At 46.0% G+C, this 14,622-nt stretch overlaps 2 protein-coding genes across 3 annotated transcripts in view; one reads left to right on the top strand and one right to left on the bottom strand.

Annotated features, from left to right (window-relative positions):
* Positions 1-14,622, bottom strand: part of SYN3 (synapsin III) — a 456,205-nt gene that overhangs the window by 244,553 nt on the left and 197,030 nt on the right. The gene's annotated exons all lie outside the window — the stretch shown is intronic.
* Positions 2,618-14,622, top strand: part of TIMP3 (TIMP metallopeptidase inhibitor 3) — a 57,931-nt gene continuing 45,926 nt past the window's right edge. The window contains exon 1 of the mRNA XM_041755603.1: positions 2,618-3,059. Coding sequence (XP_041611537.1) covers positions 2,939-3,059 — 121 coding nt within the window. The 5' untranslated portion in view covers positions 2,618-2,938. The remainder of the gene's footprint in view (positions 3,060-14,622) is intronic.

The following is a 14,622-nucleotide window of genomic DNA, read 5'->3' as shown; positions in this document are numbered from 1 at the left end:
TGCTGGGGGTGCTGACCCTGGCAGTTGTGCTCTCCTTCACAAGGATTCTTGTTCTTTCTTTTCCTCAGGGTGAGGGCTGAACGGAATTCTCATGGGTGGGCAGAGGGGAGTCCCCTTGGGTTAGACATTAGGGAGGGCTTTGCAACTGAAAGGGAAGCTAAACTGCAAAGACACTGCATGGACCAGTTTAGGTGCAAGAGGAAATAAACCAAAAGGCAATTTCATTACCTTTCAGCTGGAAAAACAATCAGATTACTCTGGATGCTTACATAATTAAGTAGTTGCCATAATCAAATGTTTCAGATGCTTTCTATAAGGAACCTGCTGCTTGAAGTTGAGCAAAAGTTACCTGCCTGATACTCATGTTCTAGGCAAGCCTTCCCTTGGAGAACATACTGGCATGTTGGACAAAACCGTAAAGTGAAAAGTAAAAAGAGAAGAGAGGGCCTTTATCACATAAGTTGCTTATTCAAAGCGGACTTGGTCTGGAAAGGCTTATAAAACCTTCCACATGACTGGCACCATGCAAGGATAAGCAAAACTCTCAAATCCCACCAAGTATGCCCTCATTCAACCTGGGTCCCTAGAGTGTGTCTGTTGCTTCAGACTCTCTGGGCAGCTGGCCATAGCCACACCCAAGTCTCCTGGGACCCCATTTTATACTCAGAGGGCCAAAAAAGCAGTGTGGCTAAATATCTCAGATCTTAAAGTATTTCTAGTGTGGTTGGGGAAATGATACAATTATATTCTATGAAACAGTGAGCTAAGTGCTGAAGTAAACATTGAGAGAAGGAAAGAACTATCTGGGCCAGGCTATAGAGTTAAGGTGGAAAGGGGCTTAGAAGTTAGGAAGGGGACAGGGCAGGAGAATGTGGAAACTTGGTTCCTTCCTTATAGCTACAATTCTTCAGGAGCAGGGGCAAAGGAGTTTAAAAAATGTTCCTGGAAATATCATTTTTAATGAAATGTTCTGCTTCTGCCATCCCAGTGCCACTTATCCGAGGTGTAAAGAGAGTTTCTTTTTTTTTTTTTTTTTTTTTTTTTTTTTTTTTTTTTTTTTTTAAAGAGAGTTTCTGAGAAGGAACTTGAACTTGCATTTCTGAGAAGTATTCCCAGTCCTCACTTTGTTCCAAACATTTGGCATTTCTATATTCAAAACATTCAAGGACCTTCCTAAACAGAATGAGTTAGGAGAGAAAGGGAGAGAGACACAAGAATAGAAGGACAGAAGTCTCCAGCTGTAAAAGGGCATCTGCACGGTGATAGCTAATTACTGCTTTAGTCCAGATAAATAAAATCCTTCTTCAGGTGCAAATGAGTGAATGGAGCTCCTGGCTGCTTGCCAAGTCATGTCACCGTTCTGTGCCAGTTTCCTCATCTAGAAAGTGTGAATAGTACTTTGTGTTTTCCTATCTAAAAAAAAAAAAATTGTGAGATATAATGAAATGTGGCATGGAAACTATAAGGCAGAATCAAAATGTTCCTTAATAATAAGGATAGTCATAGTATTAGTTATTAGCAATCATCCATTATGGCTAGTAGGCTAAGATCCTGGATAGTTCTCCAGAATCCAGTGTAAGTTACCCCAGTTTTGGATCAATTCACCCCCAATTCCTTGCTGAAGGATGGAGATTTGTCTGGCTTTGGTGGGGTTACTATTTTCTCCTGCCCTTTCTACTCATTGTTTTTCAAATAAGCTCAGAGCCTTTGCACTTGCTGTTCTCCCTAACTGGCATTTTCTCCTCCCAGATTTCCATATGACTTCCTCCTGCTCCTTCTCCTTGCTCACCTCTCAGCCAGACTGTCCTCCTCAGATATACCTTCTCTCACTATTCCATAGAAAGCAGTCCCCCCCACCATCATCCAGTAATTTCTAACCCATTACTAAGTTTTGTTTCTTCATGGTACTATCATCATAGAAAATCACCTGGCATATTGGTGAATTCACTGATGCACTGCTTGCGACTTTCATGGAAGCAAGGACTTTGTTTTGCTCATTCCAACATTCAGAACAGTGTTTGTTGAGTGACTTCACAGTTTACTCTGGGCAAGTGGGGTGGGGGTGGGGGTGCTGCGCAACAGTCCCTTAAAGCCAGCTCCAAAGGGCAGATGGCTCCCTCACATCCAGGAAAGTCGGACGGTAGGTGTGTGGGTCGTCAGCTGGTCCTCTCCCCTCTGACCCTGCTCTTTCCAGAGAAGCTGGAGAGTTAGCCTTTGTCCTTAGCCCTTCCACCAGGCGCGGTCAGGGTCGCCAGGGCCGCCGGTGACACGAGGACGAGTTGGTGCTGTGGTGGGTGGTTTGGGTCAGAAGCGCTCAGAGAGCAAGCAGGGTGGGTGGGCGTGTGGTCAGAGCACTGGCGAGGTCGGGCCCGGGGACCCGCTCCGGGGGCCACCTGGCAAGCTTAGGTCCGAGGCGCGTTCCGGTTCACCCGCTCCCGTGCCCACAGCCGTATTATTCCCTATAAGGATCTGAACGGTCCGGGGGCCGCCCCGCCCCGTCGGCCCGCGCCCCCGGCCCCGCCCCTCTGGAGGGCCGATGAGGTAATGCGGCTCTGCCATTGGTCGCAGGGGGCGGGCCCCGAGTGCCCGAGAGGAGTTGCCCGGGGGGACCCGCACTATATCTCTCGGCCGCCGGGCAGCGGCGCAGAGCGGGCAGCGGGCGGGCGCTCAGACGGCTTCTCCTCCTCCTGCTGCTCCTGCTCCGCCCCGGCTCCCGCTCCTTCCCCGGGAGAGACCGCCGGCCCGCAGAGTCGTGCGCCAGCGCCGAGACAGCCTCGCTGCGCCCCATCCCTCCCCACTGGGCACCCCGAGGGCAGCGCGCCGAAGCCAAAGTTGCCCCGCAAGCCCGGGCAGGCGAGCTCGGGCTGCAGCGGCCCCTCCAGCGGCGCGCGCGACAACTTTGGAGAGGCGAGCAGCAGCCTCAGCAGCCACAGCGGCAATGACTCCCTGGCTCGGGCTAGTGGTGCTTCTGGGCAGCTGGAGCCTGGGGCACTGGGGCGCCGAGGCGTGCACATGCTCGCCCAGCCACCCCCAGGACGCCTTCTGCAACTCTGACATCGGTAAGCGCTCCGGGTGTCCCGGCCAGAGCCCCTGCGGTGCCCGCTTTTGCGGTGCCCTTGCGCTGCAGCCCAGACTGGGGTGCAGCTCCGGAGGGCGTAGCGAGTCCCGTTCCTTTTTTCTGACTGAGCTTGGGATGGGGGCAGGGGGGAGAAACTCAGTTTCTTCAGTCAGAGGGTCTGGCATAGATGAAGGGGCAGATGCCCTGCAGAGAAAACCTACGGTGGTAAGTGAACCCCTTGCAACCTTTGCTCTCATTTTAGGGCGTGAGGCCCCTATTGGTCCTTTTGACATCTGGAAAATTTCCCTTTTCACTCTCAAGAGAGAAGAGCTGGGGGAGAAGGGTGGGAGGGCTTTCCTAAAACTTGGAATGCCAACTAACTGAAGTACTGAGTTGTTCAATAGTTTAAAAAAAGTTGCCAGCCATGTGCACAAAGTTGCAGGAGAATCTTGAAGTTTTCTGAGTTTGCATTTTCTCCTGCACCCATTTAGTTTATTCTTTTCATTGACACCCAACCCAGCCTCCTACTTCCCAGGCAAAGGCTAAATGAGCTTCTTAGACTGCCAAGTTTGAGTGGATTTAAGGGGAAAAATGAGAAGAAAGCTGTGGGTTGACCCTTTCCCGGAGGAACTGTATTTGAGAGTGTTGATAGCAAGCAGGAGGTGGCGTGTGTGAGGGATCACTTATCACATAGCTGTGAGAATTCACAGGAAGGTTATTTTTTTTTTCTTTTTTTTTTGCTTGAATGCATGTGGGGAGGGGGAGAATGAGCAGTGGAAAACAGATTTGTCACCAAAAGAACAAAGATGCCAAGGATCGCATCATGGTGACAATTCCAAACTGGACTTTGTGTCTTGATTAGAGACTCAGTAAGAAGTAGAACCAGTTTTAATCCAGGGCCTCACAAGTGTCCTGGGAGAACTTGTTGGGGAGTGTTTGGGACACTTGTGTTTGGATGGCCAGAGGTGGAGTAGCAGCTGGAAAACATCTCTTCTCTCCTTTCCAGCTCATAAAGCATGCAAGTCCAGTGGCCCCTGCTGCGGGGTGTGTGTGTGTGTGTGTGTGTGTGTGTGTGTGTGTGTACTCGGGCTGGGGTGGGGTGGGGCACAGTCTAGCTGCCCTCTTCTGCCTGTGTCGATTCAGAGGTGAAGAATGGAGCGTGTGTGTTTTAAGTCATAAAGAAGAAGGAAAATTTTCCACTGGGTCCTGGGTGAGGGCCTCCACAAGTGTGCTGCAGGGGAGGGGGAGGAGACAGGAGCCTGGCAGGGAAGGCAGCTGAAGTTGGGAGGGGCGCTGCTGGTGGGCCCTGCTGAGCCTAGGAGAAGTCAGGGAGGTGGCTGTGGTGACCAGAAGGTCAGTCCAGTTGGCAAGCATGGGTGTTTATGTGACCTGGGGTCACCCTTGTTAGAGGTTTCCTGGGGCCCATGTTGTATACCCTTCCCTCTCCCCAGGGGAATCCAGCTGGCCCTTTGGTTTGTGGATTGCCTAAAGGATTCTTTTGGGCTGCCTGAGGCCTGGAAGGTTTTCTTCCTTCTTTGACTGCTCCCACCCAAATTCTACTTGGCTTGTTCCTCCTTACCCCATTGGTGACATTCCCACCTGAATAGTGTTGGGAGCTGCTGCTGCCGCTGGGCTCTGGTTTTGCTCAGTGAGGAGGTCAGGAGGCTGACAGGTGGACTCAGGGTACCCTCTTCTGCTTGACAATGGCTTGGGGGTGTTTGCTCAGAGTTTTTGGTGTGTGGGGAGAGTGAGACCTCATGACTCCCCCTTGCCCTTGGCTTTTGGGTTTTCACCCTGCAAGTTCACCAGAGAACAGTGGAAACAGCAGCAAGGAGACCCTGCTTTTAATGGGTTGCACTGGTCGACTCAGGTTTCCTGCTGTGGGTCTGGGCTGATGCAGAAAGTTTCTTGTAATTTCTCTGGATTTATTTAACAAATCCCTGCCCTCAATAAACTGCCCAGAGGAAAGCTAAGTTACTGGGAAGTACCCATAGACCAGAACATTGTGGTAGCAAAAATAAAAAAGAAACAAACAAAAATCTTCGATACACTGGCACCAATCCAGAACTGTTCTGCCTGGGTTTGGTGCACTGCACTAGTGGTAGGGATGAGATAATGCTTTTAAAAATGGGAGGTGTGGATGTGGGCTGCTTGCTTGTTGACCTCCGCTGCCTTACAGTACCCTGCTAGTGTCCAGTAGGTGGCACCCAGTTTTCCTTGCTCATATAGCCTTTCTCCTTTCCAGTCTGGGTTGAAGCTCTGCCTGCCATCACGCTGAAAGAAATGTGTAGGAGCTCCCCATTCTCCTTGACCCTTATGACCCCAGCAATCAATGCTGTAGCCCATTAAAGGTGCTCAAGCCAGACCACCCGCTTCCTCTTCCCAGACCTTCCTGGCTGTTTTCTCTTCATGGCGGAGTGCCATGTTGCTGGGCAAAGCACTGTATGCCCGACTTGGCCTTGTCTAAAGAACCCCCATCACCTTCCCTCTCCTTTCTCCTCATCCACAGGTGTCTCTTTTTGCCTTTCTCCCCCGCCCCCTTCCCAAGCCCTGGGGATTGGCACTGCTTTCTGGGTGGGGAGGAGTTAAAAGGTGTTTCTATGGCAACTCCAGGCCTTGCACCCTAGTGAAGTGTTTAGGAGAAGAATAAACTACATGCCGGCTTATAAAACATACTGTGGGGGAAAGAAAAGGACTTGGCAGCAGCCAGGATATCTCTGACCCCCTCCCCACCAGTCAGCACCCCTGAAACTCCTGACAAAACCTTGACTCTGGAGGGAAGGGAGGGGGCTGGGAATGAAGAAGGCAGCCTTGGCTGGGCAGATCCTGCTCCAGCAGCTCTGTCCAGCTCAGGAAGGGGTAGGCAGTGCCAAGAGCTTTCTGAAAATTGGTGTGTGTGTGTGTGTGTGTGTGTGTGTGTGTGGTTGTGTGGTTTCTTCAGGAGGCAGGCAGCAGAGAGAGAGAATTTTGCTTTAGAATGCCAAGCCCTTCTCTCCAGCCTCCTTTGCATGGAGGAATGGGGCTGTGCCATGGAGTGTTGGGGGCCTGACTCCAGAGCCTCTTGGGAATTCACGAGTGAGGCTCAGCTTGGGGGCCCACTGCCAGCCCTGGAGGACAGTCCTTGGATATCTCCGAATTGTTTTGACAGGGACCAGTGCCAGCAGATTCTTTTGGTATCAGATCTGAGGTTGTGGTTTTAGCAAAGAAGCCATTTTCAAAGAAGCCAGACCCATTCTCTGTCTCTCTGTCTCTCTCTGTCTCTGTCTGTCTGACTCTCTCTCTCTCTCTCTCTCTCTCACACACACACACACACACACACACACACACACACACACACACACACATCCACACTGGGCTTTGTGACTGAAGGAAAATAAAAAGGATCGGACTTCAGAGAGGACCCAGGCTGTCCGGATCTTGGGAACCACAGAAAGAGGAGAGCTGCTCTACAAAGGAGGGAAGGGACACCTCTCAGACTCCTACTGGGTGCAAGTACTTCATAAATTCCATGTCCTTCATCCACCCAGCAACCTTAAGAGTAGGTATCACAACGATTTTTTTTCAGATGGAAAACATCAAGTCTAGGAAAGGTTGTGCTTGCCCAAGGTCACCCAGCTACTAAATGGTAAGGCGAATTCATTCTTAGCTAGGCAATTCTTCAAAACCTTTTTGACTTTCATTTACCCTTAATATTCTAAGGAAAACAACCCTTCCTTGGACTGAAAGGGAATGGAGGGTTAACATTCGAAGAAGGCTTTACTTATTGATTTGGGAAAGTTTTTGTTAAAAATATGAAAAGAGCCAAAATGACCTGAGGTTTTAAGTAAATACCATATTATGGAAGGGAAAAATTATTATTAGTTTAGGACATAAATAGAGAAAAAGGAAAATTTCTAATGTTCTTTGGCTATTAGAACTGAAAGAGATTCTCAAAACCACCAGGTCAAAATAAACAATGACTTAAATTATCACACTGAGATCCAGGGAGAAGTAAAGCTAATGGAGACAAGACATCATGGGCTTCAAGACTCTTCCCCTTCTTGATGGGGATGAGTTGGGGCTGCCCAGGGCAAGATGCCCACTCTATGTAGATGGCTGGTGTGGTGGCAGGAAGATCAGAGACTGGGTCCTGGCTAGCTGGAGAAGGTGCCTCTCCCACAGTTCTGTGTCCCTTTCACAATCCCTGGATAGATAAGGCTAGAAAAGTGGCCACAGAAGTGGCTTGGGTGGAGGGACTTTTGTTTGTTTTGCAGGAACAGCAGGAACCATTCAGCTCCACTGCTGAATGGCACATTCCAACAGGTTCATTAATTAAAAACAAAAACAACAACACAATTCTCCATTGCATTTGGCTTTTACCATTCCAGCCAGTATGGACAAGGAGAACTCTTCTAGCTTTTGTTATCATCAACTCCTGGGTGGCCAGCCTTGAGGCAGTGTGGGGTGGTGGAAAGGTCGTGGGGTGGGCAGAGCTAGGCTTAAATCCTTCCTCTGGGGCTTGTTGGCGGTGCGCACTTAGGCATATTATTGGATGTCTTTAAGCTTTGGTTTCCTCTTTTATAAAAGGGGAATAATAACTTGCAACACCGTGGCCCTTAAGTTTTCTCCACATTTTAAAAATCAAAAGTTATCTTATGAATACATTCGACATCCATGTGTGTATGTAACTATGTGTACATGTGTATCTATCCATCTATCTACCTATTTATCTATCATCTATCTATCTAAAATTAGATAAGGCTAACCTTTGTTTTGAGCACTTCCTCTAATTCTAGATTCTTCTCCAGATCCTTTCCTCCCTATGCATTTATATATATAGGTACCCAAGAGAAATTTATAGTAGTTTTTCCCTTAATACATGAATGATAGAATACCATAAATAGTGGAATACCACATATAGCATTTTGCTTTTTGTAATTGAACAACATGTATTAGGGCTTGTTCCCAGTTAATACACATATATACTTCATCCTATGTATAGTGTTCCATGGGATTATATTTTAAAAAGCAAACAGGTAGGGAGGCCTGGGTGGCTCAGCAGTTGAGCGCCTGCCTTCAGCTCAGGGCATGATCCCAGGGTCTTGGGATCGAGCCCCACATTGGGCTCCTTGCATGGAGTCTGCTTCTCCTTCCTCTACCTATGTCTCTGCCTCTCTCTCTGTGTCTTTCATGAATAAATAAATAAAATCTTTTAAAAAATAAAAAGCTAACAGGTAGAGAGTGGTTATTATGTGCCAGGCACTATTCTAAATAGTTAACATGCATTAATTCATTTAATTCTCTAAACAGTCCTCTGAGGCAAGCATGCTCCTGTCATTCCCACTTTACAGATGAGGAAATTGAGGCTTAGAAAAATCAGATAATTTTGTCAGGATTACAGCAGAGCCTATATTTAAACCCCAGTGAGCTGGCTCTAAAATATACTCAACTACTATATTAGATGTTAATTACCATATATTATGTAATATGGTATATTATATACTACTCTATACTATTACATTACTATACTATATATCCCTGTAAGTATAGAATGTATGTAGAATGTATTTCCCTACTGATAGATGTCTAGGATTCTAACAGCTTTTCATGTTTACAAAGAGCACTGCAAAAAATAGTTGTCTACTTCTCTGGTTCTTGTGTGCTAATATTTCTTTATAGCAAATATACAACTGGAATTCCTGGACACAGGTAGGTGTATTTTAAATTTTAACAGCACCTGCTAGTTTGCCCTCCAGAGTGGCTTTGTTCACATAGTTGTTTTTGGATGTGCAACATGAAGGAATGGAGGGAGTATTATAGTCCTGTCCTGGAGAGACTTACATGCCTTTCTCAAATGGAAAAACAGCTTATAATTTTTACTGATTTTCTATGTTTTTTTTTCTTGTTGCTTATCCTTTTGTCCCTCTGGAAGGGAGCAAAATTAAGGCCACTTAGACCAAGCTGACAGGAGTATTTTTATAGGGAGGGAGAGGCTTACATTCCAGGAAAGCCATGGCTCTTAACTTGATGCAGTTTGGGAGTCATTCAGTTGTAGATGGTTTTATATTTTTGCTTTCATAATAAGCAGGGGGCCATTCATTGGATTAAGTTGCTTGACTTTGGGGTTTTGTTGTAAGCTCAGGTTTAGGCTGAGCTGCAGGGTTGAAGACATGTGTGCAGGGTTTTATTTGCTGACTTAAAGATATCCCCTTCTTGACTGGTCCTAGCCAGACTCATAGTGACAGTGAGGGGACTTATCCCTTTGTTTCCCTACTACCCTTGCTATTGCATTTGGATCATGCTTGGAGGGAATGGTGGGAGGCCATGGGGACTGGAGATGGACTGTGGAGGGGAAAGCACAGTGGTTTCTAGCCAAGGAAGATGCCAGAGTCATTATGGGAACTAAAAGGAACTGGAGGAACTAAAGCAACTAAAAGGTCTGGTTTGACAGACAATTCCACTCTCCTGATTAAAAAAAAAAAACCCTTCATTGAACTCTTGGGATGAAGTGTCATAAAATGGCTCTAATGAGGACCAGTCTGACCCCTGCCTCCGTCTTCATCATCCTCTCATCACTGGCTCTTCCAGCTCCTGCTGTTCAGATTCTCTGTCTGGATCTTGGCCCATGCTGTCCCCTGGGTTTTGAACACCCTCATCAACTTCCCATTCTCCAGGTCTCATTTGGTCCCATTTCCCCATGCACTCCCTGGCACTGGCATAGAAGAATAGTCACACCTTGCTCAAATTTTGAACACGTTTAAAAACACTATCTTTAGTAAAAACCAAATTATCCAAAGCTGCATGGAAAATTCCCAGAGTGAGTCATTCTTGGGCTGGAAAAGATCTAAGGGCTGTATACCACCCAGAGGGACCATCTAAACCCTCTGAGAGGGAAGGTACCTGCTCTACTGTCTGCATTACTTGATAAGTCCAGTCGCATATTCTGGCCATAATACTCCATTCATACTCCCAGAGAAAAAAGCTGGAGATTTCTAAATACCACTCCACCAGGGGATCACTCAAAATGATAACCACCTTTCCCTGAGGTGTATTTACTGTACTCCAGGCACTGTAAGAAAATCCTTGCACCTTGTGAAGTAGACATGGCCCATCCCAGCTTCCTGGTGAGTGAGCTGAGGCTAGAGGGTAAAATTGTTTGTCCAAGATCACACCTCTAAGAAATAGAATCTAAACTTGCTTAATCCATCCAAAATTTGTAATCCAAATCAGCATAGACCAAGGGCTATGACTCTATAGCCCAGGAACATCTTTTGGAACCTCCTCTACATTAGTTTTTTGACTCTCTACAGCCAGGGTTCCACTCAATATGCTTCTCTCTCTCTTTTTTTAAGATTATCTGCTGTTAAAAATACTTTTTAATTTTTTTAAATTTATTTTATTTTATTATGCTTCTCTTTGATGTTCTTCCATAGCCAGCCTCTCCAGCTCTGGCCTCCCCTGCTGCCCCCAATTTTATTGCTGTGTGGTTCTAATGAAACCAAGCCTCAAACCCTATTTCTAATCTCTATCCGGGTGCTCCTTCCACTGAACCAGCCTTTTCAATGCTAAGGATGATTTTTACTAATTCTCTCAATGCTGGGAAAAATTACCTGCCACATTTTGTATGTCAATGATTTTTCCATGAAAACCGGTTAAAATATAATTATAATGGCTGATAATAGCCATTTTTTTCCTGACATAATCAGCTAATACACAAACTAACTGCAGTCAAAAGCAATGAAACTTGGTGTCTTATTAAGCCTGATAAGCTTTCTCATGGGTGACTGACTGGATGGTTTATTATATGATTTGGGTTGGCCTACTGAAGTGCTAAAAATAGCTTATAGACCCTTGGTAGATAACTGTTCTTCACTCCTCTTAGAGTCATTTAGTTTTATACCAGTTTACCATCCCTTCTCCATGTAAGCAGGTCCACGCATTCACTACTCTTGCCATCTCCCTGTTTACCCACAGGACTAAGAACAGGCTTGTAGAGCTAGCAGGTAGCCAATATGTCCTGGTTAAGCTTCATACCCTTCCAGAGCAGGTGATGTGGGTTCAGGGGTTTGATTTCCTGTGTTAATCTCTGATGGGCTGGAGTAGACAAGTATGTACTGATCCTAGCTAAAGGGATTCACTAAATAGCATTTGACAGGAGGTCACAAGGTGTCCGTCCCAGCTGTATTGGAACTCAGAAGAGTTTTTGCCTGATTGCTAAAAAATTAGTGTCTAGAGAAGGGAGGGGGGCCTAGAGAACATTTCCTGATTCATTTATAGCCATCTGCGAGCCTGGGACGGTTTGGCTGCCACAGAAGGAATGGTCCGTGCTGCCCAACACCCAGTTCTGATTTATGTTCACGTAAATCTTATCACCTAACAGTGGCATTCAGGGCAGAGAGGAGAGATGCTAAGTATTCCCAGGCCTTTGGCCACCTGGCTTTTTGTGGGGGTGGGGAAGGGAAGGAAAGCTGTGAGATTTGGCCTCAGAGAGCCCAAGGTAAAGTTCAGCCAGTGGAAAAACAGAGTCCCCTTGAATGACAGGGGATGGATGGGGGGGGTGGGGTGGTGGGGAAGGAAGGGGGGAAGTCCTGAGCAGAGCACAGCTATTCTAGAACCAGAGACCTTAAATATTACATGGCAATTACCCCCGTCCCTCTCAAATGGGGGCACCAGGCATCTGACAGCCCAGTTGCCCATAGAGAAGGGCTGTTTCATTCAGAAATTCAGGGCTCCTTCAATCCCCCAGATCAAGGCATGGGAAGGCAAGCCTTACGACCTGGGTCAGACCTCATGAGGACATGGTTTCATGACCTAATGGATCACCAGTGTTTGGCTGAAGTGCTTATGGTTCATGAGTTAGGAGGGATTTCCATTTAACCTGGTCTTGATCATCATGAATAGACTCATAGCCTTTGAAATTTGGAAACATAGTAGCTCTTGTGAGCTCTGCCATTCATGAGCTTGGGTAAATTCTCTGGCCTAAGTTTGCTCATCTGCAAAATGAGGGGAAATAATAGTACCACATGGGGTTAGTGAATAAGTGAAAAAACTCAAGGAAAATGTCTAGCACGGAGTCTACCACATACTGAAAGTTCAAGAAATATTAGCTTTTAGTTATGCTGTTACATTATATGGCAGAATGAGTATTCTCACTTTATTTTTGGTTAGGAAAATGGGGCTTGGAGAGATGTGATGTTTGGGCCACATAAAGAGGGGCTAAGTTTCAAAATCATGGCTGTTTGACCCCTGTCCCTCAGTCTAATGTTTTCCCACTTAACCACACTGCCTCCCATAAAACACTGAAACCAATAACCAAGTTCTCTAGAGTCTTAAGTCCACTTGATCTTATTTGAGAATTACAACATCCCCCAGAGAAAAGCAGGATGGGGAGAGTCACTGTTCTCGTTAAACAGATGTGGAGAGTGAGAACTAGTATGATTCCAGAGCTCAGTCACACAGCCCACACGTGGAACTAGGAGGCCAAGTTCTATATTCCTAGACTCTGACAGGCACAGGTGGAAGATGCTGGGGAGGGCCTGGGAAATGGATCAGTGACACTGAACTTGGATGTCGAGTCCATATTCCCTGTCCCCATCTACCCCTGTCTATGCTGGGGTTAGGAGATGCACAGAGTACAGGAGTGAGCAATGGCTTAGAGTCAGGACACTTGAGTTCTAGAATTGGGTCACCATCTGGTTTTGGAAACACCCTAGTGATGTCAACTTCTCTGGATTTCAGGCTTTTATCTGTAAAAGAGCAGTACTGGCTCTATGTGGTATATATGCATCTTTTTCACATATACTTCTAGTAACAGTATTTTCCTGAATACTTACTATATGTCAAGTTCTCTTCAAAGGGGCTCTCTAGTCTAGCTGAATAATTGAGTACCTACATCTATCAACAACACCTTTTAGAAGGTAACTTCTTTAGAAATATGTCTATTAAGATAAGAGCTAGGATCTCTGTGGTTGTAAAAGTGGATGAGGGCTTCAATTGAACAAAACCACTAATGAGCGGACATACTTTATCGGATGACATATTTGACCACCAAACTTCCTGTTGGAGAAGAGCTGATTTGCCAAACAGATAGCAACCTCGCAGACCTAGTTGATGGCTAGAATTTAAAATTAAGGTCACTTTGGTGTCTGTCATTGATGTCTGGAGAGCGTGGTAAAAATTCTTCTGATCCCCATTAACACCACCACTGAAGCTGATGGATAAGAGGCGGGATTTAGACTCAATATTCATCAAAACAAGGTCTTCCAGATCCATAGTCTATCTGAGCAGTCCCTTGCTCCAGGAAATTTGGCTAAAGGCTTGGCTCAAACCTATGTAGCTGAGAAGACTTCTCTTGTGAAAGCCTGGCTAACATGAAGACCTGTGATTAAAAATGTGTGTGATCTGCTGGAACCTAGTTCACATGAATGAAAAGGGAGATTTGGAACCCACAGATCAAACATGTGCCCTCGTGGGCAATTGCAATCGACTCCCCTCTCTGACAATAGGACAGAAACCCTCAAGTTCCCATGATTGTAGCTTCTTGATACAAATGTTTACCAGAAGGGCTGAGAGATGCAAGAGAATCCATATTATTCATATTATTCTCAGGGTACGTTTCTGAGCAAATGAGTACAGTGCAAAAAACCTGCACCTGAAATAGTCAAGTGTAGATGTGAGTTCCAGTTTGTTCTTTGCCTGATTCTCTCTTGGCCTGGGTTTTCTTACCTTTCACTTAGGTTAGAGCACAAACCCTAATGCCTAAAGAGGCCAGTCATAGAAGCTGGATGTTTGCCTATGAAACATTGGAAACATTACTCGGTTCTACCAAATATACACATATGTGGTTACCTTGTCTCTTGTTTTCCCACTGTGCAAGGATCAATGGGTACTAAAAGTATTTCTTTATTCTAAGATAAATAACAGAACAATAGGCAAATGTGATGTTAAGTAGCAGCTCACCTTTGGCCTTGCAGTGGGGGAGGCACCAGAGCATGGTAGCAACTGTGGTGAGCTGAAGCATCCATGTACTTTCTTAAGGGGACAGCTAGTACTCAGCTCCAGTCTCTCAGAATGTGAGCCTAGTAGTATTACCAGATTTCCGTTTTTTAAAGGAAAAGCTCGATATCCAAAATTTTAATGTGAAATCTTTTGAGTTTTAAATCTTTGGCACAGTTAATGAGAAACACGCATATGTGTGTGGGCCAGACAAAACATGTCGTTGGGCCAGATGCAGCCCTGTGACTTACCAGTTTTGTGACCCTGAGTCTAGATGGTCTGAATTTCTTTCAGGCTCTAGGGTCTCTGGCAAATAAGACCAACTGGTTTTTCAGGCAAAATGATGTACCTTGTTCTCTGTTTTACCAGAGAATACTGCTTCTGTTTGTTATTGCACTTTCCACAGTTCCTGAGAAGGTTCAGAGCACAGGTTCTGGAGTTAAGACTGCCTGGTTCAAACTCTGGCTCCATCAGTAGCTAGCTGTATATCCCAGGCAAGTCAATCTTTCTAAGCCTCATTTTTCTTATCTATAAAATGGACTACACCATAACAGTACTCTTAATCTCCTAGCGTTGTAGGAGAATTCATG

Source organism: Vulpes lagopus, chromosome 5 (genome assembly GCF_018345385.1).
Source record: "Vulpes lagopus strain Blue_001 chromosome 5, ASM1834538v1, whole genome shotgun sequence".
Lineage (NCBI taxonomy): Eukaryota > Metazoa > Chordata > Mammalia > Carnivora > Canidae > Vulpes > Vulpes lagopus.
Note: the sequence above shows the minus strand (reverse complement) of the source record. Positions and strands in the feature narration are given on the sequence as shown.